Source organism: Scomber japonicus, chromosome 19 (genome assembly GCF_027409825.1).
Source record: "Scomber japonicus isolate fScoJap1 chromosome 19, fScoJap1.pri, whole genome shotgun sequence".
Lineage (NCBI taxonomy): Eukaryota > Metazoa > Chordata > Actinopteri > Scombriformes > Scombridae > Scomber > Scomber japonicus.
Window position 1 is genome coordinate 13,212,545 of NC_070596.1, and position 27,689 is coordinate 13,240,233.

General features: G+C 41.8%; 1 protein-coding gene across 7 annotated transcripts in view; it reads left to right on the forward strand.

Annotated features, from left to right (window-relative positions):
• Nucleotides 1-3,069: 3,069 nt before the first annotated feature.
• The window catches only part of bcr (BCR activator of RhoGEF and GTPase), an 85,596-nt gene continuing 60,976 nt past the window's right edge, over nt 3,070-27,689 (forward strand). For 2 of the 7 annotated variants that reach the window (XM_053339645.1, XM_053339648.1), the window contains exons 1-3: nt 3,070-3,422; nt 3,564-4,279; nt 4,313-4,762. In XM_053339645.1, coding sequence (XP_053195620.1) covers nt 3,139-3,422; nt 3,564-4,279; nt 4,313-4,762 — 1,450 coding nt within the window. In that variant the 5' untranslated portion in view covers nt 3,070-3,138. Of the gene's footprint in view, nt 4,763-27,689 lie in introns of all 7 variants that reach the window. The other 5 variants (XM_053339643.1, XM_053339642.1, XM_053339646.1 and 2 more) reach the window with 4 other exon arrangements.

Here is a 27,689-nt window from a genome sequence, read left to right on the forward strand (position 1 = left end):
GCACTGTGTGTTTGTGATCACTTGACAACAACTGTGTGCTTTCTTCCTCAATGCCTTCCATTGGCTCCCCTGTCACTAGAGTGAGTACCCATTTGCATTTTCACACTCTTCACTACAGTAGAAGCTAAAAAAACAAGATGTGGAGATTCCACAATTAAATTAAGAAACATTTTGGGAAATGATGTCCAGGTAACTTTGTAGGCTTTACGGTCATTTTAGAGAAGTTGTAAATTGTTCCATTAGAGGTATGCAAGGGAGTGATCATGTGAGACCAAACTAGAGAAACATAGCATTCATATTGACCACATGCCACTATTGTGAATGTCACCGTGTGCTGTTCCTTTCACCGCTCTGACACTTGCTTATATCCACAAGTCCTACTGTTGAAAATATGGGTTTAAAAAAAGGACAATTTAATGATTTTAATGTCTTTGAATTGTGAAATGTTGTTCTAACGTACCTATTTTCTCCTTTCCAGGTTGGCTCTCATAAACACTTGGCATAACTTTCAGAGTGGGCTCAGAGGCTGGAGTCCTCTTACCGTCCAGCATGTGTGCTCACTCTTAACATCACACACCTCAGACATGATGACCAGCAGTGTGTGTATCCATGCACAGACAAGAACAACAACAACAACAACAAAAAAAGACATGTTTTAACAGTAAATATATGACCAAATACATATGGGTACACTTAAAAAAAAAAAAAGGTGGTTGGGCTTTGCTCCATGCGCCATAACACACCACCACACACACTTTTTAACACACTTATACCTCTGTGTGCAGACGCTATATCAACATGACACTATTCCAGTTTTGTGTGCAGGGAAGTTCAACACCCTCGACGTTCCTTCTTGCATGAAGAACTTGTTTCTGACTTTCCATGGTAGCTCGTCACGTAGAGAAATCTTTAAAAAAACACTGGGTTGATTGGTCTTAGCTGTACATCAATGTACAAATATCATGCATGCGTTTCAGCTGTATGTAGGCTTTGCGATTTGTATTTATAGATTCTAATGTATAATACTCAAATGATGGTTTTAAGATGGATATATCGTAAATATTGGGGAAATCACTGTTTTTATTGTAACGGTTTGGGTAATTTGCACAATATTAGACATGGAGAAATGACTCATGCTGAACTTGACTGCTCTACTTGAGTTAGATTTTTTTTTTTACTTAAACTTTGCCATTTTTGTTAACTACTATACTCTAATCACGGATCCATTTTCTTTCTGGTGAATTAGTCCTTTTACAATTAGGACAACGGACTCGTAACAATAATCCTGCAATACAACAGTGTTCTCCTGTTTTCTTATTGCCTCTGCATTACTCTTATTATTCTTCTTATTATGTATCTTTATCAACTGCTGTAAAACTGTGATCTAATGTGAGGGGGCCTTTGCAGCCTCCTCAGTGACACCTAGTCGAAGAACAATATTAACCATATGTAAAAAGATGATCATTATTGAAGACTAATAATGATTGTACATGCATTACTGAGGTTGTGATTTCAGGTAAATAAAAAATATAGTATTTGAACTGTGTCTTCATTTCATTGACTTAAGTTTGAAGGGAGCGATTCTTCTTGCATGGTCTTCCTGTATTTCCACCATTAGTCATTTATAGGATTTAAAAAAAAACAAAAAACACTTGTCTAAAGGTTTAGTAACGCTTTACAATGAAACCCTTAAATATTCACTTTCAAGGTTGCCGTCTGTAGTATTTTCAGTAGATGCAGTATAATGTTCCTCCACTGGGTGGCAGCATTGAGTTAAAGATGCCAAGACCAAGCTTTGTCGCACCTGTCTGAAAGGTAGACATAAGCTTTTTAAAGGGACCAAATAGGAGTAATTTGCTTGTAATAACTTTATTAATAATTGTTGTAAAGAATTTAGTAGCTTATTGTGTTTTAAGATATTTGGGGGCATATTTTCTGGCTTAATGCTTCAGTAAGAGTTAGTAAAACATATGTGGGTTATATGCTGTCTGAAAGTGCACAAGAGAAACAGTAATGCAACCATAGCACAATTTTTAAAAAGCAATTTTTTGTGTCATGTTTTCCTAGTTTTAACAAGCTTTTGTTGGCTTAGGCTACATGAAATAAATATGGTAGCCTATAATATATATCCTGGAGCTTCTCTCGTAAAACACTCAAACTTTTAAGTATGGAAATTTTAAAAAGAAGAAAAGAAACCCAGACTAATATTCAGGTGAGGGGTGACTGCATCCTTGCTCTGTCTCTTTAACCAGCAGGATCACTGTCACTCTGGTCCCTCCCATTCTTGCAGCCCCTTCAGTGTAGCTGGCCTGAGATGGGAGCGCACACAGCCGCACCATCACGGCCGAGGAGACGGGAGAAATCTGGAAAACAACATTTAGAAAAAAAAGCAACAATACCGAGTACGTGCCATGGGGGGGAAATGGGATTACGAAACAAATCGTTGACTTCTACCGGATCCCAACTGCTTAATCACGTCCTCTGAAAAACTCAGATGCTGCCGTCGCTTGTGTTTTGCGCTTTTTATCCATTCTCCTTGAGCGCTGCTGGTACAAAGGCGCTTGGTCCGGAGCAGCAGCAGCAGCAGCACTACCTGGGATTACTGCCGTATGAATGGACAAGAGTGAAAACACCAGCTACTATGTACAAAGCTTGACTGGTCGACACAGACAGTGAGTAAATCGAGGAGGATTTAAGCACTTTTCTTTTCCTCCCTGGGAGCCAGATCACCTCGTGAACACAGATGCTGTCATTGTAGGCTGAGATTTTTCTTTTTATTGTTATGAATTTGAAAGTGGCCTTTTCTGGAATAATGCATGAGAAAAACGAGCTCAATTATAGCATTTTATCCCTTTTTTCGTCTCACTCATTCCCAGCGAGTCCTCTGACTGAGCAGCCGGTTTCTCTTGTTGAGAATGGGATGTATTGTTGCGACTGCGCAACCCACGACAAGTGTCAGCAATTAGACTGTGTGTTTCTTAACGGGTTACCTAAAGGCCTGTTGTAAACAGCCACTGTTTTCTAATTGTAGATTCCCTTTGTTGATAAAGGCTTTGGTGAACTGGACAATAAAGGGACAAACTGTGCGCATTACCCCCCCTGAACTGGGGTTGGTCTCAAATATAAATTGGGCACAATATGGTGGAGCCGGTGGGATTCATTGAAGCGTGGAAAGCACAGTTCCCTGAGTCAGAGCCCCCCAAGATGGAGCTGCGGTCAGTTGGTGGTATTGAGCAAGAGCTGGAAAAGTGTAAAGCATCCATCAGACGCCTGGAGCAAGAGGTGAACAAGGAGCGCTTCCGCATGATCTATTTGCAGACCCTCCTGGCTAAGGAGAGGAAAAGCTATGACAAGCAGCGGTGGGGCTTCAGGAAGACCCCCCTGAACGAGGGGGTGGACCCTGCAGCCCCACAGGGTGCAGAGTCCCAGTCCCAGCAGCCACATATGCAGGAGACTGGTGGAGTTGGAGTAATAGTGGGAGGATGTGGTGGAGGTTACGCTGGTGTAAGTGGGGGTGTTGGGGACAGGAACCGTTATCAGCCACTTGGAGATGGAACCGGCAGGTCCAAACCTAGGCCTCCGCCTGCCAGGAAATCAGCCTCCCACGGAGATGGCCTGGAATCAGCCTTTGAGGTACCTCAGCAGGCTGAGTCAACATCCTGTGACAACCTCGATGGCCTCTCACCATCCAAGCAGAGAGGAGGCATCACTGTTTCACCCCGCAGACCCAACCTCCCACCCCCAGACAAAGAACTGCCCTCTGACCCAAAGGACAAGCTGGGGATGGGACTTGGTGTGGCAGCTCTTAGGTCCAACTTTGAGAGGATCAAGCGGGCCAACTCTCACTCTGCTGGTGATGTAGCTAAGGGCCAGGAGAAGCCACTGCCACCACCGCCCTTCTACACCAACATGGAATTTCACCATGAGAGAGGTCTGGTCAGGGTTAATGACCGCGACGTTTCCGACAAGATCAGCACCCTGGGCAGCCAGGCCATGCAGATGGAGCGAAAGAGATCTCTGCACTCCCTCCCAGGTAACCTGGCAACGGTAGCAGGAGAGCTCCGTGCCAGGCCAGTGTATAGAGGGCGCTCTACCGAGAGCACCTGTGGCTATGATGCAGAATATGAAGATGGAGATCCCAACCAGCGTCATTCAGGGAGGGCTAATGGGGGCAAACCTCCACCCCCACCTTGGCAGCCCTCCGAGTTCCAGGCATATTCCAGTGTCTATGTCGGCGGGGTGATGATGGGTGAAGGTGGTGGCGGAGATGGGAGAAGTGGTGGCGGAGGTGGTAGTGGAGTCACAATGAGAGACCACGGGGGAGGTGATGACCACCTCCTGACCTGGCCACGCCGTTCCTACTCCCCGGGGAGCTTTGAGGACGTTGGTGGAGGTGGCGGATACACGCCAGACTGCAGCTCCAACGAGAACCTGACGTCCAGTGAGGAGGACTTCTCCTCAGGCCAGTCCAGCCATGTCTCACCCAGCCCCACTACAGCCTTCCGCCGGCCCTTCAGGGAGAAGAGCCGCTCACCTTCCCAGAACTCCCAGAACTCCCAGCACTCCTTCGACAGCAGCAGCCCTCCGACGCCGCAGTCCCAGAAGCGTCACCACCGGCAGCAGGGAGGCCATGTGGTCATGTCTGAGGCCACTATTGTGAGTGTCCGCAAGACTGGTCAAATCTGGCCACCTGCTGCCCATCATGACCTTGTGCCCCATGGGAGAACATCACATGACAACAGTTTCCATGGAGACCACCTAGGTGAGTGGTGGCTGCTATATCTTAGCTTTGTTGTGCTGGAAAGCTGGTGGGCTGGAGTGCAAAGGACATTTCAGAGCCCACACAGAAACTGAGTATGCTTGGTTACGTGTAGCGAAAGGAAAAATGAATGAAAGCCTGAGTGAATGAGTGTTATTTACTCATCCAGGAATTATGTTGGTATCTATTATTGTGCATTTTTGTACTCCTCTTCACTTCATATGAATTTCCTTTTTAAAACCACAAACAATGCATCCAAGTGTTGATTTGATTGATAGAGAAATGAATGAGCGTGATTGTGTGTGTCTGCATGCAAACACACAGGACTGTGTGTTCTTTTGATGACTTTGTGTGGGAGACAGATAAAATATCCACCTTTGCTTATTCCTGTAATAAGTCAGTTGGGTGGGTGAATAAATGTGTTCAGTCTAGGTTGAATCTGCGGGTCTTTCTCAGACGACTCCTGCAGCTCAAAGTATGGAATTCTAATCACTGGGGTCTGTCTGGCTGCCTGTCTGTCTTTCTGACAGAGTAACAGACAATTCACCTGTATCTCAAGCTAAAACTCTTCACCAGCTCAGCACAGATCAGAACAAAGAAAGAAGCCCAATCTAATCTCTCCAAACAATTAGCCGCAGTATCCCTAACCACAAAATTACAGCCTTGAAGCCATGGCACCTGTAATAGAACAACTGTTAGCAGATAGATGTGCAGCCTGGAGCTACAGACACAGGCACCTGCTAACTCAGCTACCAGTCTGAAGCACAACAGTGGTGTGTGTTGCTTTGAGGAGCACATTAAAAGGCCTTAGTTTACTACTCCCCAGTAAAATTGCCATTGTAGATGTTGTGCCAGCATACTACACTGCACGAATGGTTCAAATATTTAACACAATGTTCACCAAAGTGTGTTAAGCTGCAGTAGTGCACATTTTGGTGTGTTTTCTCTATGGTTTTCTGCTGTGCAAGTAATAGTGTTTTAGTGGCCCTCTGTAGTGTAACAGCTTTGGGACTGGCACCCCACTGAACCAGACAGGCAGCAGGATGCTGGCATCTCATTGCTGCCCTAGTGCCAGGATAAAGTGGAACGAGAGAAAGAGGTAAGCAGGTAGATAGTGAAAGGGAGAGAAAGATAAAGAGAGGGAATGTATGAAAGCAGAAAATGAGTTCTGGCACAGAAGCAATCTTTATTTGTAAATGTGCTAGCCGCAATAATGTTACAGTTAATTTAAGTAATGCAAAGGCCTAGTATCATTAATATATGATTTTACAATAATGATTCAGTACTGAAGACATCACTGTCATCATTCTGGGTTGCATTACTGCCTGAAACCCGATGCTGCTCATTGCCTAAATATCTTGGATGGAGGACAGGCCTCTGTGCATCTATAATTCATTTATTTGAATTGAGCCACTGACACAGTGGCCTCGGTGGAATCGGCTAAAATGTTTTTTCCAGACAGGATGCAATTCTCGAAGTACAGGATCACATCCTGTACGGAAAAGCACCTCAGACATATTTGCAGTGAAAGTGAATCTAAAAAGGGACGTTTCCCCTCTTAATTACCACCCCCTCCCTTGTGACAAGTAATAGGCAAACATTTAGAACAATGCTAACATTGCAAACTCAGAAAGCAGGGACGCAGCAAATGGCTAGCTAATTCCCCAGCTGCTATGTTTGGGATTATCGCTGAACTGTCTGCTCTCTTTGTTTTAACATCTTTTCCACAACAATGAGCCCTGTAGGGAGTTAGGGGAGCCGGAAGAGCATGGACGGAGATAGAGGATGGGGGATGTGTTTGCAGACGGCGATGCATTTAGTGGGATAATCTGGAATTTGAGCATAAGAAGTGAAATGTTGGTTAGATGCACCCCGCAGAGTAGTCCTGTTTTCTATTTGGGGTTTAAGCTTAGGGGCAGAAAGGCGTAATGTTGACAGAGAAGGTGATGATAATGAGTTTCACATTGTTTTTGGGTTAGAACAGAGAGGATAGGAAGGGGAGTAAGAGGGTTTTTTGGTGGGCGGCTGACAATGATAATAATGAAGAGTTGGACAGTGTTGTGAGGAAGACTGAGGCAGGCAGAGTGCGAGGCAGAGCTGTCGTTTCTCGCTTCATTGGTCAGGGATGCGGGGGCTGCAGAGAGGCACAGATGGGAAGAACTCTCCTGTTGCGTAACAGAAACACCACAGACTCACACAGAGACACACACACACTCAATGTTTACTCTTATACCTTGAGGCTGCTTCGCCTTTAGAAATAGGTGTGCATGTATGTGTTCCTGCATTGCAACTTGAACTGATGTTCAGACTAAGTAGCAGTAGAGAGATGTTTCCTGCCAGTGCCTGACTTGAGTCTGGAGACGCAAGTGTCTCATGTTCAGATCTATTCGGATCTGTTCTGATCTATTGTGATTTGTTTTGACCTCTTCCTCTTTGTGTTCCTCTCTTCTCCATGCCTCCTGCATGCCAATGACAGTAGTAATTGCTTCATGGTGTGTTCCGTTTATTTAATGGAGGGGGTTTTCAGGATGAAAGGATGATCTCCATGCTGAGCAGAGATCAGCAGGTCTTTGTGACTATGATAGAAAACAGAGAATGAAAGATTAAAAAAAAAAGATATTTCCCTCGAGTCATCCAGTGGGAAAGCGGAGACGCCTGGCAAGTTAAAGCCGGTCTCATAAATAGGAGCAAAACATGTTTGGAGGCAAAACCTTCAGCTGCCAACATTTCATTTTTGAACTCTGTTGAACAAACACGAGTGCAGCATTGTTACATTAAATATTTGATCATTCATGCTGAGTTACATGACTGACAAGTCTCTTTTGCATCACCATGCCTCAATATTTCAGCTCTTTTGCATGTAAACCCTTAAAATAAGAAAGAAAAAGGGACAAAAGTTCAGAGTCTGTCCAGAAAATTAAAACAATGAAACCAACCGAACAATCAAAATAATACCCAAACACAGGACTGTTGGAAGAGTTATCATATCAGATTTGAACAGTGAATGATCATCATGGAGAACTAAATGATAAAGCTTTAATCTTAGGTTTAGCGGTGTTAGCAGGCCTGCCCAGAGTCATACCCCAAACATACCAGCTGCTTGACGTTTAAGTAAGGTTGGTTCATTGAATAAAGAGTACTTTCACTACCTTCTGTAATGAAATAGGTGGTAACTGAAAATGGCATACACTTTTTCCATTGATTCATTTGAAGTGAAATCTGCTGTGAATACCTGTGGGTTAGCGTCTGAGGGTGGGGATGCCATAGCAGGACAGGCATCAGAAAGCTTCAATGGTTGTATTGTCCACACCCTTCACCTCCCTTCAGGGTCCTGTAGGCGGTTACATTTTTTTAGGCAGGAACAACCTCTCATACTAACCCCTCTCTCTCAACTCTCTCGTCTCATTATCAGGGTGTCTGCATGTATCAGCAAATTAAATGTAAGACTTTTAAAGACTAAATTAATTAAACAGGGTCATGGTTAAAACAGCTACATTTGTTTGGCTTTTAGATGCAAAGGTTAAATTAGCCACAGATTCAACAGTATATAATTGACTGTTAGCATTTCCAAGGACCTTTAACCACTTGCACCAGCTCTTCATACATTCAAACTCATCCTAGCTATAAGTGTTATCTAAAGCAGAGATTTACACATCACAAAAATAATATCGGTTACTTCACACAAACTAGTTCTAACATAAGGATAAGTTGTCACAAAATATTTAAACCCACTAACTGCAAGGTATAACTGTTAGTTCGTTCACATAACTGACCAAACTAAAGTTAGCTTGCTAATGTGACCTGTTTACCATGAAGAGTAAAAGAGATAATATGGAATAATTGTCAACACACTTGACAATTGATAAAAGTTTTTTTTTTTAAATAACTGTATAAAAAGGGAAGATTTTAAGTTACATTTCAAAAAAATAGAATACCTCAAATTACCAAACGTGACCTAATACCATTAGCTACGTTAGCTTAATCTGATATCTCCCCATTCTCCCTAAACTGCATGGATGCTACAAACTCTGACAACACGCATTCCCCCATCAATATATTGACCCTGGTAAGACTATTATTTTTGAAAGTTATGTTGCAGCTTCTTATGCTACAATGACTTTGTGTTCATTAAAGCTACAGATATTTCCAACTGATTTAAACAAACACAACATATTCCTTAAATTTTTAGCTACAACTCAATTTAGTAAATCCTGAGTTTGTAAGTAGCTAGTGGCCACAAAAACTTCAGAAAGACTTCATGCAATGACTACATCATTGATTTTAAAACAGCTGGTTTTTAACTTATGCATTTTTTGACATGTAAAATATCAAATCACAGCTTGCTGGGGAGAGCAAGTGTATTATAGTATGTGCTGAAATAGATGAAAAACAGTTGCTGAGGAAAAAGCTTGGTGACCCTGATTGACCTCTCCAATTCAATCTAATGATGTCATCCGCTCTGTGTATGTTTCCAAGTACTTTTAAAAATATATTTGTTGTTTAACGTCATGACGTAAAACGCACTCGCTCTTACCTTCTAGAAAATCAGAGTTTGGGTTAGGGTTAGGGTTAGGGTTAGGGTTAGGGTTAGGGTTAGGGTTAGGGTTAGGGTTAGGGTTGGGTTAGGGTTAGGGTTAGGGTTAGGGTTAGGGTTAGGGTGTGTGTGTGTGTGTGTGTGTGTGTGTGTGTGTGTGTGTGTGTGTGTGTGTGTGTGTGTGTGTGTGTGTGTGTGTGTGTGTGTGTGTGTGTGTGTACACAATGCAATGTCTGTCTCAAGGGATTTTCTCAGCAAACGCAAATCCAGTAACAAGCGGGCGATCAGTGTAGATGACAGACTGTCGCTGAGATGCCAGAGTGTGAGCAGGCAGCCAGAGAGGATCTGAGACTGTGTATGTTTCTTCCTCTCTGAGCCTTTGTGTGCAGCTGTGTCCTTTGCACGTGATTCGCAGCATGTATCTCCATGTGTATGTGTGAGGGAAGACGGGGGGCAGAAGATGAAAAAGAACGATGGGTAGAGGCGGCTCACGAGACACTGAGAGAGATTTTGTCACTGGTAACTGCGGCCAACCCTGCATGCTTTACAGTAGTCCAGCATGGCACAATGACCCCCTTTTCACACTGAGGGAGGGTTGGGGGGGGGGGGGGGTGACTTCAGCTCTTAAAAAGGCTCGTTCAGTCTGTGCTGTCGAGTGAGCTTGGCAGTGAAAGCCTCGGTTACCTCAGCCGGCACACAGGAGCTGCAGGCTTACAGTCGTTGCCCTAAGAGGTGGAAAGGAGAGGAGGGAAGCATGGGAGGATAAGAAGAGGTGGAGGGTGGGGGTGGGCTGGTGAGCGGATCTGCCTTTCTTGCCAGCTGGGTGCTCAGCTCAGCTTTTCATTGGGCTAGTGCAACCTGCTCGGACCAATTATGCAGGCACAAAACGGCCTCTTTGTTCCCTTTGTTGGGATCAGTTATGGAGGAAGAAAACTTCCTTTCTGAGGAAAAAGTGAATGTTGGTTTAAAGCTTGTTCATTCATTCAAAAATTGAGTTCGTCAGCTTGTCTGCAGTTTTGGTGAAGCACTTAAGTCTTTTATATAAAAACATTTAACTGCATTCTGTTAGTAGACCAAATGTAAGGGGTTTTAACCTTTATTCAACACCCTTTCTATCACCAACACTGATCACAGAACAGCAGTTCTTTGTCTATATTATATCTGGACAGTGTAAAAGCACGTAGTAATACTGCTGTGTGTACTGTTTTATTTAGCTCCAGCTTTGATATAAGATTACAACATGCTCCTTGCAACAAGACTACTTTGTTAGTATTTAGTTTATTGACTTAATCATGACCAGAAAATCTAAAGTACAACTTTTGGTGGTCAAATAATTGTGTCACTATGAATAAAACTTTTAAGCTATGTGTTGAAAAAGTGAATAATCAAAATAATTCAAATATAAACACATGTTAGAGTGTGTAGTTAACATTATGAGCATGACATTACATTTTCTCTAGTGGTGTCCCGTGTTTCTGAAGTCCAGCCTGGCATTGAGGCTTGTGTGACGTTGCTGGGTTGGCAGCAGGCACAGGAGGGTGGAGCAGCTCCAGCAGCTCTCCAGTGAGAGTCAAACTGCCTGGCTTGGGTTTGTGTGGCAGAAGCCGCCAAATCAGTCCACCACTCAACTGCGCTCCTCTCTCTCTCTCTCTCTCTCTCTCTCTCTCTCTCTCTCTCTCTCTCTCTCTGTCTCTGTCTCTCTGTGTGTGTGTGTGTTTGATATTGGTGGAAAAAACTTTGTTAAAGACGGGGAGTGTTTGTGTGAGTGTGTCCACTCTCCATTACTTTAAGGCCTATAGGGCAAATATCAGACATCCAGGCTACGTGAGGGTGAATGGAAGCAGATTGGGTGATCATCTCTGTACACTGCTGACAGACATGCAGACACAAACACACATAAACACAAACTCACAACCCTCCAAAGGGTACTTTTCCTTGCTTCTGTTTATTTCTTCTTCTTTGTGTGTGTGCTTGTATATTTCCAATGCCAAGCATCCAGCCGCAATCTTTCCTCTGGTGACCGACAGCTCTTGTGAGGAAAAAGAAAAACTTGGAAAATCCCTTACATTAATTCTAGTGACTTGTTTCCCATACATAACTGCCTTCCCTTTTGAACAGCGGCCATCTTGGCTCCCTTTAACATAGCTTGTGTTGTCACAGTCGTCGAGCTTGTCATCTAGATTGGCCACAGTACAGGAAAAACTGCACTAGTTAGCGTCCACCACTAACCGCTCACCACAGGCCGTTGGCTTCATTGTGTAAGTGCTGTGTGTGTGTATGTAGTGTGTTTTCTGATGCTCTATGTATCCTAGGTTAGCTACACGGGTCGTTAATCACGGCCAGCTCTCTCCAAGGGTTAAGGCTGGGGGGTGGGATGGAAAGAAAAATCTGGTTTATGGTTTCAGGTTGAGACCACAAGGCAAAATGGCGACTAAATGAATATTCTAATGACCCAGAAAGCCCCCAGAGCTGTGCAGAGCTGCTTTATTCATCCAGATTTACTGGTTTGCTAGTCTAGACATTAAAGGGGCACTCCACCTATTTTACTAGTCACAGGGAGCACCACACAGCCTATGAAAACAGTCCTCTGTGGCTCTGGAGGAGCTTTGTCAAGTCTGAGAAAATGACTCATGTCACATCACATGAAAACCTCAGCTTGAAGTTGAAGACTACAAATTTTGGTGGGTGTGGATGTTGAAAGATGTGGGCCTCAGTCAGGTGGATCTAGCCAAATAGACCATCAAGTTGCATCATGGGAAGTGTAGGTACTAGTGTTTGTGGATCTTTTGACCCATATTTGTGACTACAGGTCAGGATATCTCAGTCTCTTGTGAGTCCCCCAACTTTTGCTGGTCACTGCTCACTGAAATGTATTATATTGTGGTTCATGTTGCTGCTTTCTGATTGAAAACATTGTGTTTAATAAGCCATAAAGCCATATTTTTAGACATGATCTTAGCCTAAGGGAGGATGAAAAATAACTGTCATACTGCAGAAAAATATCAAAATATGTACTACTGGACTAAAAGAGGTACATGTATACAAAACACCCAAGGAATAAACATTGTAAATCCCAGTGAGAGCTGCTTTTTCAACATTCTCTCTTAGCATGAACTCTGATTGACATCAGTCTTGTGGCACATATGTCTCACACATGTACAATGGAAAGCGTAGTGATATTCTTCTCCAGATCAGAGGGCTACTCAAACCTGTTTAGGTTGCAAACATGTAAGCCTTGTGGTAATCAGATTACCCGTATTTTTTATCTCCCTAACGTAACACATGATACTGCACTCATTGTAGCACTAATGCATAATGTCCCATATATTACGCACAGGATTATCATCACTCACCATCACTCAGCCAGCGCTGGCATGTATATGTTTAACTCACTTTTTTTGCTCAGAACAAAATAGCATCAGGATATACAAAAAAATATACTTCCTTCAGCCAAAAACCGTGTAGACATTTAGACTGATTACTTCCGCATAACAACACACAGATATTTCAGGCTTTTGGAAAATTAACATGTATCAAATGGAGCTTTTCTCTTATTTAATGAGGCATTCACTCTCTTATTTCCCACCTCATTTCTCCTTTTTCTCTCCATCTCTCCCTTCTTTTGCCCATTTCCCCTCTTAGTTCCCCCCTCTCTCTCCTTCCCTCTATCTTTGCCCCATTCAAACAGCTGTTTCTAGTTTTCTTTGCTCGGAGCCAATTAGAGGTGCATCACCTTCCCATCTTTGTTTCTGTGGGTTTTTTCGAGCAAGGGGAAAAGGCGGGAGAGATCAAAGTCTTGACCCCCCCCTGCAGTAGAGTACAGGCTCTCTCTGTAATTGTCCAATAGGGGTTTAACTGATGAATGCCTATAAAACAACACAATCAATGCCAAATGTCAGCAGCAGGCTTCCTTGTTACAGAGTATAGACTGCCGGATCTATTCCCCTGCGCCTGCACCACGGATTCGCTTCGTTTCAGTCTTTTCGTTTTCTCCTTTTACCTCCAGCTATTACTCTATGTATGCATGTCTTCTTTATTCTGTCTTTCAATATGTGTAGCTGTAGTGTTTGTATGTGGACAGACAGTTAAAAGCTTGCAATCTTCGGAAAATGGGTTTAGTTGACTATAATGGAGTTAACCTCAGATTACTGTCATTAAAGGATTGTGGGTCACTGTGGCTAAGCTATATGTAGGATGTAGTATTCCCTGTCTTGGTTGTTCTTGAATGTCCTTGAAATCAGGCGGTCTTTTGGATCTTTGCTCACTTGCTCACTCAAAAGAGTAAGATATGGAGGCTGATCATGGATGCATGTCCTTACAGATATACAGTGTAGAGAAATGTCTAATTGAAAATCTTTATTATTATTTATGTCATATAATTAAATTAAAAAAGATTATATAAAGATTATACTACGTGTATCTTGTCTTGCCTTCGTCCTGTATCATGATTTTAATCAAACATTGGAAAAACTTGATAAATGTGGCCTTTGAATGAACCCAGCTTCTAGAGGTTGAAGCAGAGATGTATAGTGAGCTAGGTGCAGATGCAGGACAAAATCCTTATGGAGACCTTGATGGTCAAAACATTGCCTCATTAAGTACGTTGGAGCTTGTAATATCCAGTGTGCGGACTGCCTCTGTTTTTCTTTGCTGGAAGAGAAGCACAGGAGTCATCAGCGTGCTCCTGCAGGGACAGAAAAATGCCTGAAGTCATTTCCACAGCAGAGCTGAAAAGCTGGAGAAGAGGGAGGAAGCGCTGCAGACCTTATTAGCTTTTTGTAGCTGCAGATGATGAAGAGCTATAGGAGACACCTTGTCCTCCTGGCCTCTGTTATACAGCAGGCATGCACACACATATTGTATACACTTTCAGACTCTCTGTTTCTATCAGACAAACACATACTGTGTATTTTGCCTAGACTTTGGTCAGGGTTCAGCAGCATTGTATTGCATCTGAAGTCCTTTTGTATTCCTTATCCTATCCAGTTTGCTTTCAACATGCGTAAGTAACTAAAGCCAAATCTCCTTTTGTTGGCTGGATAGGCTGAAACACAGATTTGCAAAATTCACTACCTGTAGCTACAGTCTTATAGGGGATTAGCAGCACAGAGTATGAAATGTTCATTAAATATCTGTATTACTTACTGGAATAACAGGTGTAGCCTGCTAACTTTTAGACAGTTTTCACAAGCTTCTTGCTTGAAAATACTGGAGTTCCAGATTCGTATTATAAGTGCACAAGTTTAACTGGGAGATCCAGCTAGATCTTTCCATTTGAGAAGACTTGCCACTCTGTTGGTCTTGTTAAACTACAAAAATCACATCGTCAACTTGATTATAAAATGCAAAGTGATATTTATTTCTTTAAAAAAGCTTCTTGCTGCCTGCAGAGAGCTCATTAACCAGACAAAAGAAGTTGGCCTCTCTGCAAGTTTGATACAGCATGAACCATAATTAGTTACAGCTGATATAATCTGCTGCCGGTGGCGTTTATTATTTTAACCGGAAAAAGTGACGACCTCAAGCTGGCTATGAATAAAAGGCCTGCTACCTGAGTGATTTGCAAAGCATTGGAGCGTAGTGAATCTGAGTATTTTAGAGGTACCAACTCCAAAGGGGAACTCACTATTGTAACTCAACCCTAGTTTGGATGCAGTGGAGAGGTGAGAGAAGCCGACACACACAACAAAGAACTCATTACAGCCAGCCACTCCTCCTTCTACCTTTACTGTTTCACTCTGGGCCTCCCTCCTCTCTCTTTCTGTGAATGTGTGTGTGTCCTTCTTTTTCCCTTCCCTCAGGCTCTTTGTTATTGGACTGTGTTTGCACTGGGCAGCTGGATGGGTTTGCTCAATAAATGGCAGTTGTTAAGAGCTGCTCAGGCTATTAGAGGTGGAGGTGTGTGTGGTTGTGAGGTTTTAGGGAGCCGACCCGCTGTGTGAGTGAGTTCGAGAGAGACACAGAGGTAGAGAGCCTGCGTGAAGGAGGAATGAGGTAGCTATGCTGTAAAAATAACACATTATCAAACTAATGAGGAAAGTGGCTGGCTGTGGATAAGAGTTGGAGCCGGCTGTGCTGTGGAGCATGGCCAGAGGAAACAGCTGGAGTGAAGAAGAACCGCACTGTAGAAGTCCATGCATTTGTCCGTCACAACGCATCTTTTGTCATTCTTTGGCTAATGAGTCAAGACTTTACTACACTTTTTGTGTAATGCTGAGGAACACAAGATTCGGTTGTGTTAAAAAATGACACTTTTGTAAGGGTGTGAATGACAGCATGGGTCAGTGAAAATGATTAAGAGCTTTGTATCCATGTTTTCTGGAAAATCTATGGAAACAGACTTGGTCCAAGAGAAAGAGGAGTGACAATGATAAATAGGACCCCAATTGAATTGAATATGGTTTCAAGATAGATACTATAAATGATGTTTGAAGGCAGTGTGCAGACATGAGGGGAGGAGGGAGGAGGCAGGACAATGTTGTAGCCCCATCGATTTTGAGAAGGAGCAGAAGAGACATTTGTTAAATGTCAGAAAACATGGGAAATAAAAGCATTTTACCACATTTGAAGAGAAGTTTGACTTTCAGTCATTTCATCTCTGCGCCGCTGACTGCCTTTATTGTCTGTTATTTGCTAAGCCGCTAGTTGCAGAGGGAGCGGATAACTGTAGGCTCCTGGGGAAGATCAGATTTCATATAGCGATCTGCCCCTCCTCCCCTTCCTCCATCTCTTCCCTGAATGCCCTTCGGTAACATCCCTCCTTCTGTGATATCTCTTTTATGTCACTTTATATCCTTTCTCTGCCCCCTCCCCTCCTCTCCTGACCATTCCTCTGTCTCTGTCTGCCTCTTTCACTCAGTGCTGTTTAGCCTGGATAGAACTATACAGCATAAAGGCTGATTTTAAGCCCAATTTGCCCACGACAACTGATTTTCAAGTTCATTTAGAGGCTGAACTTGTCTACAAAATACAAGACACATCGCCATAGACGGTCGGCAAACGTTATCTGTAGGATTTGAATTTGTTGCCACTCAGTCCGGTATCATGCCAGCCTGAAGCAATCATGATTATATCAACATTATAACTCAGTCCTGGTAAAAATCAAAATGTTATCTTGTAGTTTGAACTGAAATGTGAATGGAAATCACTAATCTGCAAAAATCTGTCATTAAATGTGCGATTCCGAGTCCTTTCACAGTCAGTTAGACATTTAAAAGCCTTTTTATCCCCCAGCTGTATTGTCCCTTTCTGTTTGTCTCTTTCAGTCCATTGTTAGCCCCTTTTTCTCCTCTGACAGGCGGTAGAATCCAAGCCAGTAGCTCTGGGGCTGATTCACCTCCTACAAACCTACCCGGGAGCCAAATGGAGACAAGAAATCTAACTCTCCAGCTTTTCCAGCTCGCCCCTCGCCCCCAGCAAAGCACTTAAACACACACACAGACACACTGTCAAGTTACAGATCATTTACATAACTCTCAATGGTGCAGAGGCTCAACATGGCTTAAGAACTAGCCTGCTTAGTTACCTGTTGTGGCAGTCATGCAATTTTCTGGTTAGGTCCCAATCTGTAACTCTTCCATAGAAAGCTTGTACAAATAACCCTGACTACAAGATAAAAAGGCCATTCTGTAAGCGTGTGATGTTTGCTCTGGGCTGATACTCTGTTGAAGACGGCTGGTGATTTGACTTAAACACAAATATATGCTTATGTTACTAACACATCAAAAATGCCACCAAGAGCGTCAGCCACTCAGGTATGTAAAATGTCCAAAACACTTTAAACTCTACAGTTGACAGGGATCTTGGTTCACCTTACATTAACTTTAAACCTAACAGAACAAAATGGATCAAGCTGTTTATGAATGTAGGAGGAAGAGAATAAGAAGTGATTCCGCATGTGCTTCTTTGTTGTGGGATTTGGAGCTTCCTGTGTAGTGTCCACATGGTCTCCACATGGTCAAAACAGTCTCATTTTACTAAGCTTTTTTCTCCGTTTTCTGCTTCTTTCTTTCATTCTTTGTCAGCTCTGTTTCCTCTTTTTTTCCTTTTTCTCTGAGTGCTCCAGTTTTACATATCTTCCTGTGTCATTGTCACTGCAGCTCTCATTCATTTGGCCCACTTTATGGACCTATAAATGGCAGAGTATGCTCAGGGCAAAGCGGTAGTGATTGGCTCAGAGTGACAACTCAAGAAGTATTTTCTCTGTCACATCTTTAAGGAGAGCATACAGTGTCTTGCCTTGTCCAATTTGCTTTGTGTGTGTGTGGACTGTCCAGCATTGTAAAGCCTGAGGAAGGTTATAGACATTAGACTTCAGACTGAGCGCAGGCAGCCTCCTCAGTCCTCACCTGCACATTTAAATAATCTACACATTTCCCCAAAGTAAGCATTTCTAATTACTGCTCTGCACTGTTACTGTATGTCTCCATTGTATCACTTCTCCTCCACTGCCTCCAACACATGAATACACAAAAATGCTAACATGGATATTTAGGAACAAACTTAGCTCTACTTGTGTATGAGATGATGAGTACACACCCAACTGACTGTTGAATTTTGATGAAGGGGGAACATTTGCACGCATGCGTTCACCAGCCTGCCTCCCTGCCTAATGCCTTTCTCTGTCATTCATTATTGATAGTGCAGCCCACTTGTTGCAGAACTAGAAACTGACTGTCACTGGGTGTCATATTGCCACCTCCCCACCTTGTGAGCAACAACTCTTTGTGGGTCACATTAACACTGCAGCAAGCCTACTATGTCAACACAACCTCAATCATACTCAGACAAACATGCATATGTATTCACAGTCACACACACACACCCTAATCTGATGGGTAAAGCGATATCTACACAGAGAAATGAAAATGTTGGTAGCAAGCTGAGAAATGCTGACTTTCTCTCCCAGAGCTGCTCAGCACGACAGCATGGTGTGATCCTGCAGCAGAAACATCTCATCAACAAACAGCGCTGACTTTTTACCTTCTAAAGTCGAGGTATTCAAAGTGCTCAGTATATGGAAATGAAAAAGGAGATCACGTAGAATAGCCTAAATGTGCGTGATCTGGTTAAAGACATAGTTTGTGGATACTAAAGTTTTTGGGGAATTTTACAGTTTTTTCCATTTTCCCAGAGTCAGAAACTAATAAATACCTTCAGACAGACTTTGTATGTATTGGTGTTGTTTGAAATATGTCAAACAGCAAGGGCAGGCTATCTTCGCTCAATTGTTTAGTTTCTATGGGATCAAATAACATAATCGTGGTCCCACAGTCATCCAGGGATTGTGTGAAACCAAACATGTAAACTATGAGGTGGGGGCAGAGGCTTTTTCAAAGCTTTCTCTGAGGAGAGGCCCACAGTCTCAGACTTGGAAATCCCTTTTCTACAGTAAAGTCTGCACGATTTTTAAACTGTAACAAATATGCCACAATTGTCCCAAAGCAGTTTCAGATGAAAGTTTTAAACATGTTAACTTGTTGAGTGAGTGTCTTTGAGCGTTTCACCCCTTGATCCAGGTAATTGGGGGTTATTTAAATTCCAAGTTGTATTGCCAGTTCCTTTTTCTTTGCATTAAGTGTTTGCCAGTGTTAAGTATACATTGTGGCTGTCCACCTCAGAGTGTGGATTGGAAGCTTAGTTTTGATTTGAAAATTAGCTTGGAATTCTCAAGCATACTTTAGATCAATAATATAGTATCGTAATGTATTTCAGTCACATTTCAGCTGTAGTTTTACAGATTTTGAAAGAAAGAAATAGACAAGTCTATTAATTTGGAAGGCCTTTCTAAACCTTACAATGGAAATACTGATATACATCACCAAAGCTTAGGAGAATATTAAACTAAAACGTCCATGTGTCTGTATGGGATGTTAAAATGGTATTCAGTCAGTTCTTACCTTCACAATTGATCATGTTAACAATTTATAAAATGTGATATTTACCAAGCAAACAGGGGATCCTGTTCTTCCAGTGGAGTCTTAACAACTTGACATTCACCACAGAGGAGAGAGAAACACTGTAGCAGCTGAGTTGTGGCTCTGCCTATGCTGCAAAACACAAGCTTGAAAGTAAAGCTATGCTGTAAATGTGCTTTTGTGTGCTTTTCTTTTCTTTTTATTTTACATACATGGGTTCCACTTTGGATTTATCTCTGACTCTGAACTTTAGAAATAGTCTTGTAGCTGTACAACTCATCTTCCCTGAACAGTCTTGTATAAGCATCTTCTAGTAGCAGCAGATGATGATGAACAGTGTACACAGCAGTGTAAACAACACTACAGTCGGCCAGGATGTATATGCTTAGTCACATGGTTCCATCTGAAAATTAGGTCAGTCACCTATCATGTGAAGCAGAGGTGAACTAATTGACTAGGTCTGGGTTTTTTTGTATATTTTGCCTCATCACAAAAATAATCCAGTATAGTTTAATCTAACACTCTGTTGCTTTTACCTTGATGTTTTATTTTAGAAGTTATAAGTTTCTGTTTGAACAAGTGAGAAGAAGTGAAACCAATCTGATGTCCATAGAAAGCATCACGGTCACCATGTGAATATACTCAAAGGGATAAAGAGCAGCCGCAGTGCTGTGACAAATGATTGACATGGCGTTGTCCCCGCCCCCTCTCTGCAGTGGATTGGACGGTGGCCAGAGGACAAGGTGTCTCAAAGGAATCCCTGTGTCACCAGAGAAGGCCTGGCATAGCACACACACACTGCAGATAACCTCACACCCAAGATATTTACTCTAGACACACAATTCCTCTTGCTTCAGGCCTGGTCATGGGATCTTGACTCAAATGCAGTGAAAGAGGATTCTGCTCTTTAGATGCTGGTAGTACAAACACACCTAATGTAAACAGCACACCTCAGCGGAAATGCTGTTCTTTCTGTGAACACGTCATCTCTCATATGCACCGTGTTAGAGGCCACAGAGTGATTCCTATCCCTGCTGTGAGTGTGTGTCTATGCGTTGGCATACAAGTGTTCTTCTATGTTTTCTATTTGTTTGTCTGCCTTGAGAGTGACCTTGTGTTGAAAGCAGAAAGTGACCTACACGAGAACCTGCAGTGCCTATTGTCTGCTTTCCAGGCCACAGGAGAGTGGGATAATTTTATTACAGTTGCACCACGCCAAGAGATATTCATAAATCTATTGATTACTTAAGTGAATCCATGGTGAGGACGCCCATCAGAAGATCTCTATAAAGCTATCAGCAAAAGATGGCTGAGCTTTTGTCTGTGGATGTCATGTTGCCTGCTGCTGGTGACTGAGACTGTCCTCTGCTCAGACAAGCAGCTCTGCAGACAGTATTACAGCTCTGCAGGTGAGCTGAGCTGCAGAAAAGAAATTACTTCATGGAAATAAGGGGTTCATGAAATAAGAAGTAAAGATGTTTGCATACCATTTTTCCTTCCCAATACCTATTTTGATACCTGAGTACTGATCCTTTGCCACTGCATAAAAATATATATGTACTACCACTACTACTACTGTATACTACCAAGCATGTATGGATGTGATATGATTGCTGTCGTTCACATGATGCATCTTCAAATGCTTCATTAAAGATATTTAAGATTGCTGGTGTTGAAATTTGCAATACTAGTGCCAACCCTCAAAACTAAAGCCTTGCATACTATACATGATATATTTTTCCTGGTGGGACTTTCCAGTATAAAATATTGCCAAATTATTAATATTTTCCTAACAGCTACCATTACAATATTTACCAGAGATCAATTGTTCTTCATAAAACAGTAGTTTCCAGCAGTCTACCCAGCAAGTAGAAAGCATGTAGACTGCTGTTTTGGAGCAGTGAAGAAGAATTGATTTTGGGGGAAGCTTGTGTTTTTTCTGGGTGTAAAACTACTTTAAAGTTTATTAACAAACACAATTCTCAACTCATGAAGACTTTTATACTTTTAACCACTTAACACACGCCCCTGTTTTTTATGCTGTTAGCCTAAACGACATGCCCAAGTTGTGAGCAGCACAGATCCCATATAGTTTGAGACTCAGAGATGTGTCTGGTATCATTGGAAAGGAAACACTCTCAGGATTCTTGTAAAAGTGTCTGTGTGATTCTGTGACTTACTGACAAAGAGTGGCAGAGGTTACAATGATGGGGTTGTTTACTCGCCCATAGGTTTGCCTTTACAATGACATGTGTAGGCCTACAGACATTCAGGGACCTCTGAGCAGGATATAGACACAATGCCAGACATGATAGCTTAGTGTCATAAACACCGATTGGCTTGTGTGTGGTGTGGTCAGAAGCAGGAGAGGCTCACGGCTATGGCTCACGGTCGTAAACATCTAGTCACGTGTACTCTGAGATGGACGTGCAGGTCAGGAAATGACGTAAACGGACCGTATATGGTTTGTTATTTGTGTTATTACGTTACGCGTTGGACTAAATACATGGACATATTGAGGAAAGTATTCCGGTTTTATGGAAACGGATTTCATATTTCACAAGAATGGATACTTGGCGAGCTGTACAGAAAGTCCTGAGTCATAAGATGAACGTTGTGGATAAAGGGAAGACTTTGAAGGTATGTAGCATTATAGCTTTTCTTACTTAGCTCAGGGGCTAGTCGAGCTAATCGCTAATACTATTACGGCTGTGAGCAACCATATAAGTCGTGAGTGGTCTTGAATGAATCAGGACAATCTAAGCTTTCCAACGATGTACGGCATGAATATATATGTTTAAGGGTTGGTGTTTAAAACATTCAGAAGAACTTGTGGCTACCTCCTAACATCCGTCCCGTCCCATAGACGGAACAGCGTGCGTTAAGTGGTTAACTTAGACTTGGTCTGCAGTCATGAATCAGTGACTCGATTTATTTCAACATTAGGAGGTCTATTTATTTACTTTTGTTAATTCTGACTAGCTTCTGCTATGTTTACCCCTGTAGCATGTGTTAACCCAACTAGCTGTAGAAGCTGCTGCACAGGTTCTTCATTGTCGTTTGTCTTATCAGCATAATCACCTGCAGTGCATTCATGGTACCTTTCTTTTGTCTTGTGGCAGTTGAAAATACAAGACAAAAGCTCTGCAAATTTTCCTCAAGCACTTGAATGAATAGTTCAATAATAATTTGCAGGTGCTTCAGTCAGGAGAGTGATCTCTGGGGTGGTTGTGTCTGGTTGTTTAAATCCAGCACAAAAAAGCATCCAGCTACCTGCCATCTTTGCTCTGTCTTCTGAACAGAGAAGGCTCCCAGAAACCAAACAGATGGCTTGACTGTGAGAAGGAGACATAGTTCTCGGCACAGTGGAAACTTTCAGTGTTTTACACTGACACAATTAACTGTAATGAATTGAATTAGCCTGCCAAGGTAGCAATGGCGTTGGTGAGAAACACAACACAGAGAAAATCACATTCACCTCTGGCATCTCTCCTCCAGGCCTCTGTTGTTCCAGTGGGAGAAACAGCTGTGTTAGTTTTATTGTGTGTGTGTGTGTGTGTGTGTGTGTGTGTGTGTGTGTGCGTGTGTGTGTTTGGATGAGGGCTCAAGCAAGATTTTGGATCAGAACATTAATGTGCACATATGTGTATGTTTCAAAGATATTGTGACTGTCCAAACCTTCATACAGCTGCTGCTGAATCCACAGGGGTGTCTCCCTATCTCACACGCTTAGTGTAAACAAATGTCTTGTGACTGATAATTGTATAATTGACACTTATCGCTTCACAGTTACCACGGTTACACACCATACATTAGGTCTAGAAGACATTCTGATCTCAAAGGGCGCTCTCTGTCCTATAGACACCAAAGTCTGCTTAATTCTGCTGTAATTCTCCCATTTCGATTAGATAGGAAGCAAACTTCCACTCACATTATTCACACAAATCTGACAGCTGGACTGTTTGTGCAGTCTGTGTTTATTCACCACAAATAGCCCACTTACCAACTGTACAGACATTAGCTCCAGCTAGCTCACAACATGTGCCTTAGTGTGTGTGTGTTTGTGTGTTTGTGTGACAGCTCTGATCTCTAAACTCAACAAGAACTTAAGTCATTTTCCTCCAGGCTACTCTCCTGTTTTAAATTTGCCTCTGTATGGTAATGATTGGATGTCATAAAGCTTCAATCATATCCACACAGATTTTTCAGTCAATTTACAGCAGATGCATTTTTGCATCAATTCACACCATCCAGCATAAATTTGGTTCCATTCAGTCCCACATGTTTTTCCTTTGACTTTACAAACAGTCTGCACCAATAAATGAAGTCCTTTTCAACATTGTAAAACTAGAAAGTGTTTTCACAGTGAGTTTGTGTTGTCCTATCAGCAGGATTATTATTTAATGGCTAAAGTAGGGAGCTTGTGACCAGAGGATTGTTCTTGGTGTGTGTGTGTGTGTGTGTGTGTGTGTGTGTAGCCTTGTTTCACACACATTCATCCAAGGCTCTGCTGAGACTGTATACTGTTGGCAAATGATGAAGTTTGTGTTTGTTCATCAGTCAATAAGCTCCAGGTTCAGGTTGTTCCCAGCAAACATGTAAACATGGATTATAGGGGAGACTTTGGAAGAAGTAGAAGTCTTTTCTCACTCTGTACTGTGTGTGTGTGTGTGTGTGTGTGTGCCTGCCTGCGTGTGCACTTCAGTGGAAAGGAAATGTTTTTGTTAGCATTGTATATCTATCGAATTGCCCTCCAGTCGATGCCGTTTGCCCTGCTGTCAGTTGGCCTGTCAGTCAGTCTGATAATAGGCCAGTCAGAGGAAAGCAATGCTGGAGTACTGACAGTCAGTCACAGAGGAAAAAAGACAGAGTTCTTCAATGTCATTTAGGACAAATCACATGCTCACTGATTAGAAAAATGCACACATCCACACATGCTGGAAACTATTGTGATGCATCTGTATTGTAAAGAGGAAGTGGACAACAGCCTGGCTCTGTCTCGACTCAAGATTGAAAAACTAAAGTTGACTGTTTCAAGAAATATTGCAAGAGAATTATAGTCTTTCTCTTGACAGCTGGTGGTTGATCATAGTTACTAAATCTCAGCCGCCTGTGAGTGCGTCTGTGTGTGTTAAAGACTTTTGACTGCAAGATGATTTGTGGGCCATCTGAGAATACTGTGAGAACACTGATTTAAAAAAATGAGTATATATTAAAATAATTGCAGTGTAGTTTACGTTTTATGTCTTTATAATGTACTGTAGTTTTTTGGCTGGAATACAAAAGACAATTTAAAGTGCACAAGCTTGTAATAGATGAACCTATTCGCCTTTCTTTGTCTCCCTCCTTACCCAGATGCTTCTCTTCTTTTCTGTATATTTCTCTCTGTCACTGTACTTTTAAATTCATGTCTCAGTTGAAGCTCTTATGTAAGTGAATTAGCAGGCAATGTAGCATTTCCTTTTTCATGTGCTGTGTTGGCAATCAGGGGACTAGTTGGCTTATGTCATCTCTCTCTAGCTGAGGAGGAAGATTTAAACATGAAGCTTAGTGACAAATCTGGAAAGCTTTCATGCTACTTCTGTTTGTCTGTGGCAGTGCTTTGGTCTGAATCTTTGAACATTTTTCCACTGTTTCATCATCAAGGTAAACAATGAATTTAGATATAGTCACTATATGACTAAAAGTAAGCATGTATAGTATGTGCCCATATATATCTATTTTGTACTTTGGTCTTTTTTTATGGTTTGGACCCCTTAGTTCCAATAAAAGGATAATATGTCCAACCTCATGAAGTCTCTTGTGGTTGGATAATGTGTGCTCATGTCTCAAACTAAAAGACACAGTAAAATGATTAAGTATTAAGCATTGAAGAAAAATCCACTTACTGCAGCACTTTTAAGAATAACACCTTTGAAACATATCAATCAATCAGACTGAATTGCTGGTGTGTTTTAGAACAGCAGAGGTTAAACTGAATGCACTAGTGGCTATATCCAGGTTAAAGGGTGTTATCTTGTTCAGGTGAATAGACTGGTATTGACCGTGGGCCATTTTCTGTTGCCATTTTAGTCTCAAGGCCAGACCTCTTGAGAAAAAGAGCTTTCTGCCAGTAAAAAGCCATTATCTCCTCCTTCCATAAAACAAAAGTGCCATCTCACTGCTTCGGCTTATTTTTAACTCACTTTAAAAGTGGAAACAGGGCATGATTTGAAGGAAGATGATAAGCAGAAATTGTAAAGGAATTCTAGGTTATGAAAATATTTTCAAATATTGGGGGGCAAACAAACATGTTAGAAAGGATCAAGCACATTAAATTTGCAGGCAATTTATAAGGCAGCAGATACGGACTAATATTAGCATTCATTTATAGTTGTCTACTGCAAAATGTATGGCCAATATTCATTTTCTGACTGTCTGTCTTTTAGTCTCCTCCAACTCTTGAGGCAAGGCATATATTTTGCTTGTAAGATGCTGAAACCTCCATAATGCCATCATTTGTACTCTTCCCAGTATTTGGTCCTGGGCAGGTTGTGCACCCTGGATTTTTTTAGAGCTTTTTGACTAAAACCAGGTTGAAAATCAGAGTATGAGAGTGATGACACAGAATCAAAACAGTAAGGTTGCAGGCCAACCAAAACAATGTACTGAAAGACACTATAAAGCTCTATAGAGCTGAGAGTTGCAGAATTGGACAAATGACTCCTTTAACATTACAAATTTGATTTTTTTTATTGTAACACTACAGATTATAACAACTTTTCTCAGATTTTTTTGTTTCATGCTTAGTGTCTAAATTCTGGTATTTTATGAAGAGGTAGTTAGCTAATAAAAAAGCTAGCTTGACTAGGTGGCAGGTTTTCCAGTGAGTAGATCCCTTTTGTAGTTAACTACTATAGCTAATCCATTTCTATTTTAATATTGTATAGACTCTCGTTTTAAATTACTTATGTAAGCAGAGCAGAAGCAAAATAGAATATGTGGCTCGTGGATTCATAATCTGTGACCTTGTAGTACAAAATGGGAAGTCGCCCATTACATTTTTTATTGCCAAGAATATGTGGCCAAAGATTTTCAATATGAAATTGTCTGTCTTAAAATATAGTCTTCCCCAATATTGAGTCACATCATCCAGTAAACCACTCCTGTGTGTGTGTGTGTGTGTGTGTGTGTGTGTGTGTGTGTGTGTGTGTGTGTGAGAGAGTGAAAGGGGTGACTCATTTTGAAATAAATTACGGTTTTGTAATGGGTAACACACAGTGGACTGGCTTAGTCTCCATAGCAATGGTGGCTGAGAATTATGGGTAATGTAGCCTTTCTGCTACCTAAAACTGACCAAAAATAGTCTGTAGGCATGGATTTGTAATTTGAGGGCAAGGATAATGAATCTGAGAGCACAGTTTATAAACCATGTGCACAGATTTCTAAAGCGAAAGTATACATTTTGTCTACACTTGGATCTTTTTTTTCTCAGTTGACCCCAGAGGGGCTCGGTATAAATGTTCTGGTTTCACAGTGAAAAGCTGGACCAGTGCAGCAAATAATGAAATATGGTATATACCAGTATATGAATGAGTATGACTAGATTTATCACTAGATATAATGAATTTCATGGAGAAAGCCAACAGTGCTAGTCTGGCCAATATACACTTTGTGCATTACTTTTGATATGTTTTCTATGTGTGTTTATTTATGGTTGAGACTGGGCGATAATAGAAATGCTTCTGCTAATGTTTTGTCAGACGCAGGCAGCGCTGCTATATTTTGACACTGAAGTCACAGTCACTCAGTTTGTTTTTGCAAGGCTGATTCACTGGTCTTAGGCAGAACATCTGACTAGGGGACAGCAGGGGTGGGACATCACATATAAGTGTGTGTGTGTGTGTGTGTGTCTTCTTGCACGTCTTCATCTGCATTCACTGCGACTCTTACCTTTCTTGTATTTCACACAGCACTTTGAAATAACTTAAACAGCAACAACCTCCCTCCTATGCCCACCCCCCTTATCAATCTGGTAGTGTAATTTCAAGATATGGAACATCAGCTGAGAAATAGTAAAATGGGGAAAAACACACTTTTAAATAAACTCAATGGATGAGTAATGAAAGCTCACAGACATAAGATCTACCGCCTCAAGAACAAGTGCTATGAAGTGTTTTCAGACTGGAGCACAACATAAGCAGAGTCAATCCTGCTCTGGTGGCAAAGCATGTTAAAGCATATTCAAGACGTGCCTTTTGGTGACTTAAAAGAAACAAGCCTGGGTCCCATATGGTTGTTAAAGAAACAATCTGGATAATGCAGGTACTAATTTTCATCCCAGTCACATCTGTTGGAGTGCAGTAGTGGACCTATTCATATTCCTCTTGATGATAAAATCCCATCTTGTCCTGTTAAAGTGCTCTTTTATTGACTTTTCTGTCAAGTTCAAGCGAGCTTTAGTGTACAACAATGAAGCTCCAGCTGCAACTTCAATTAG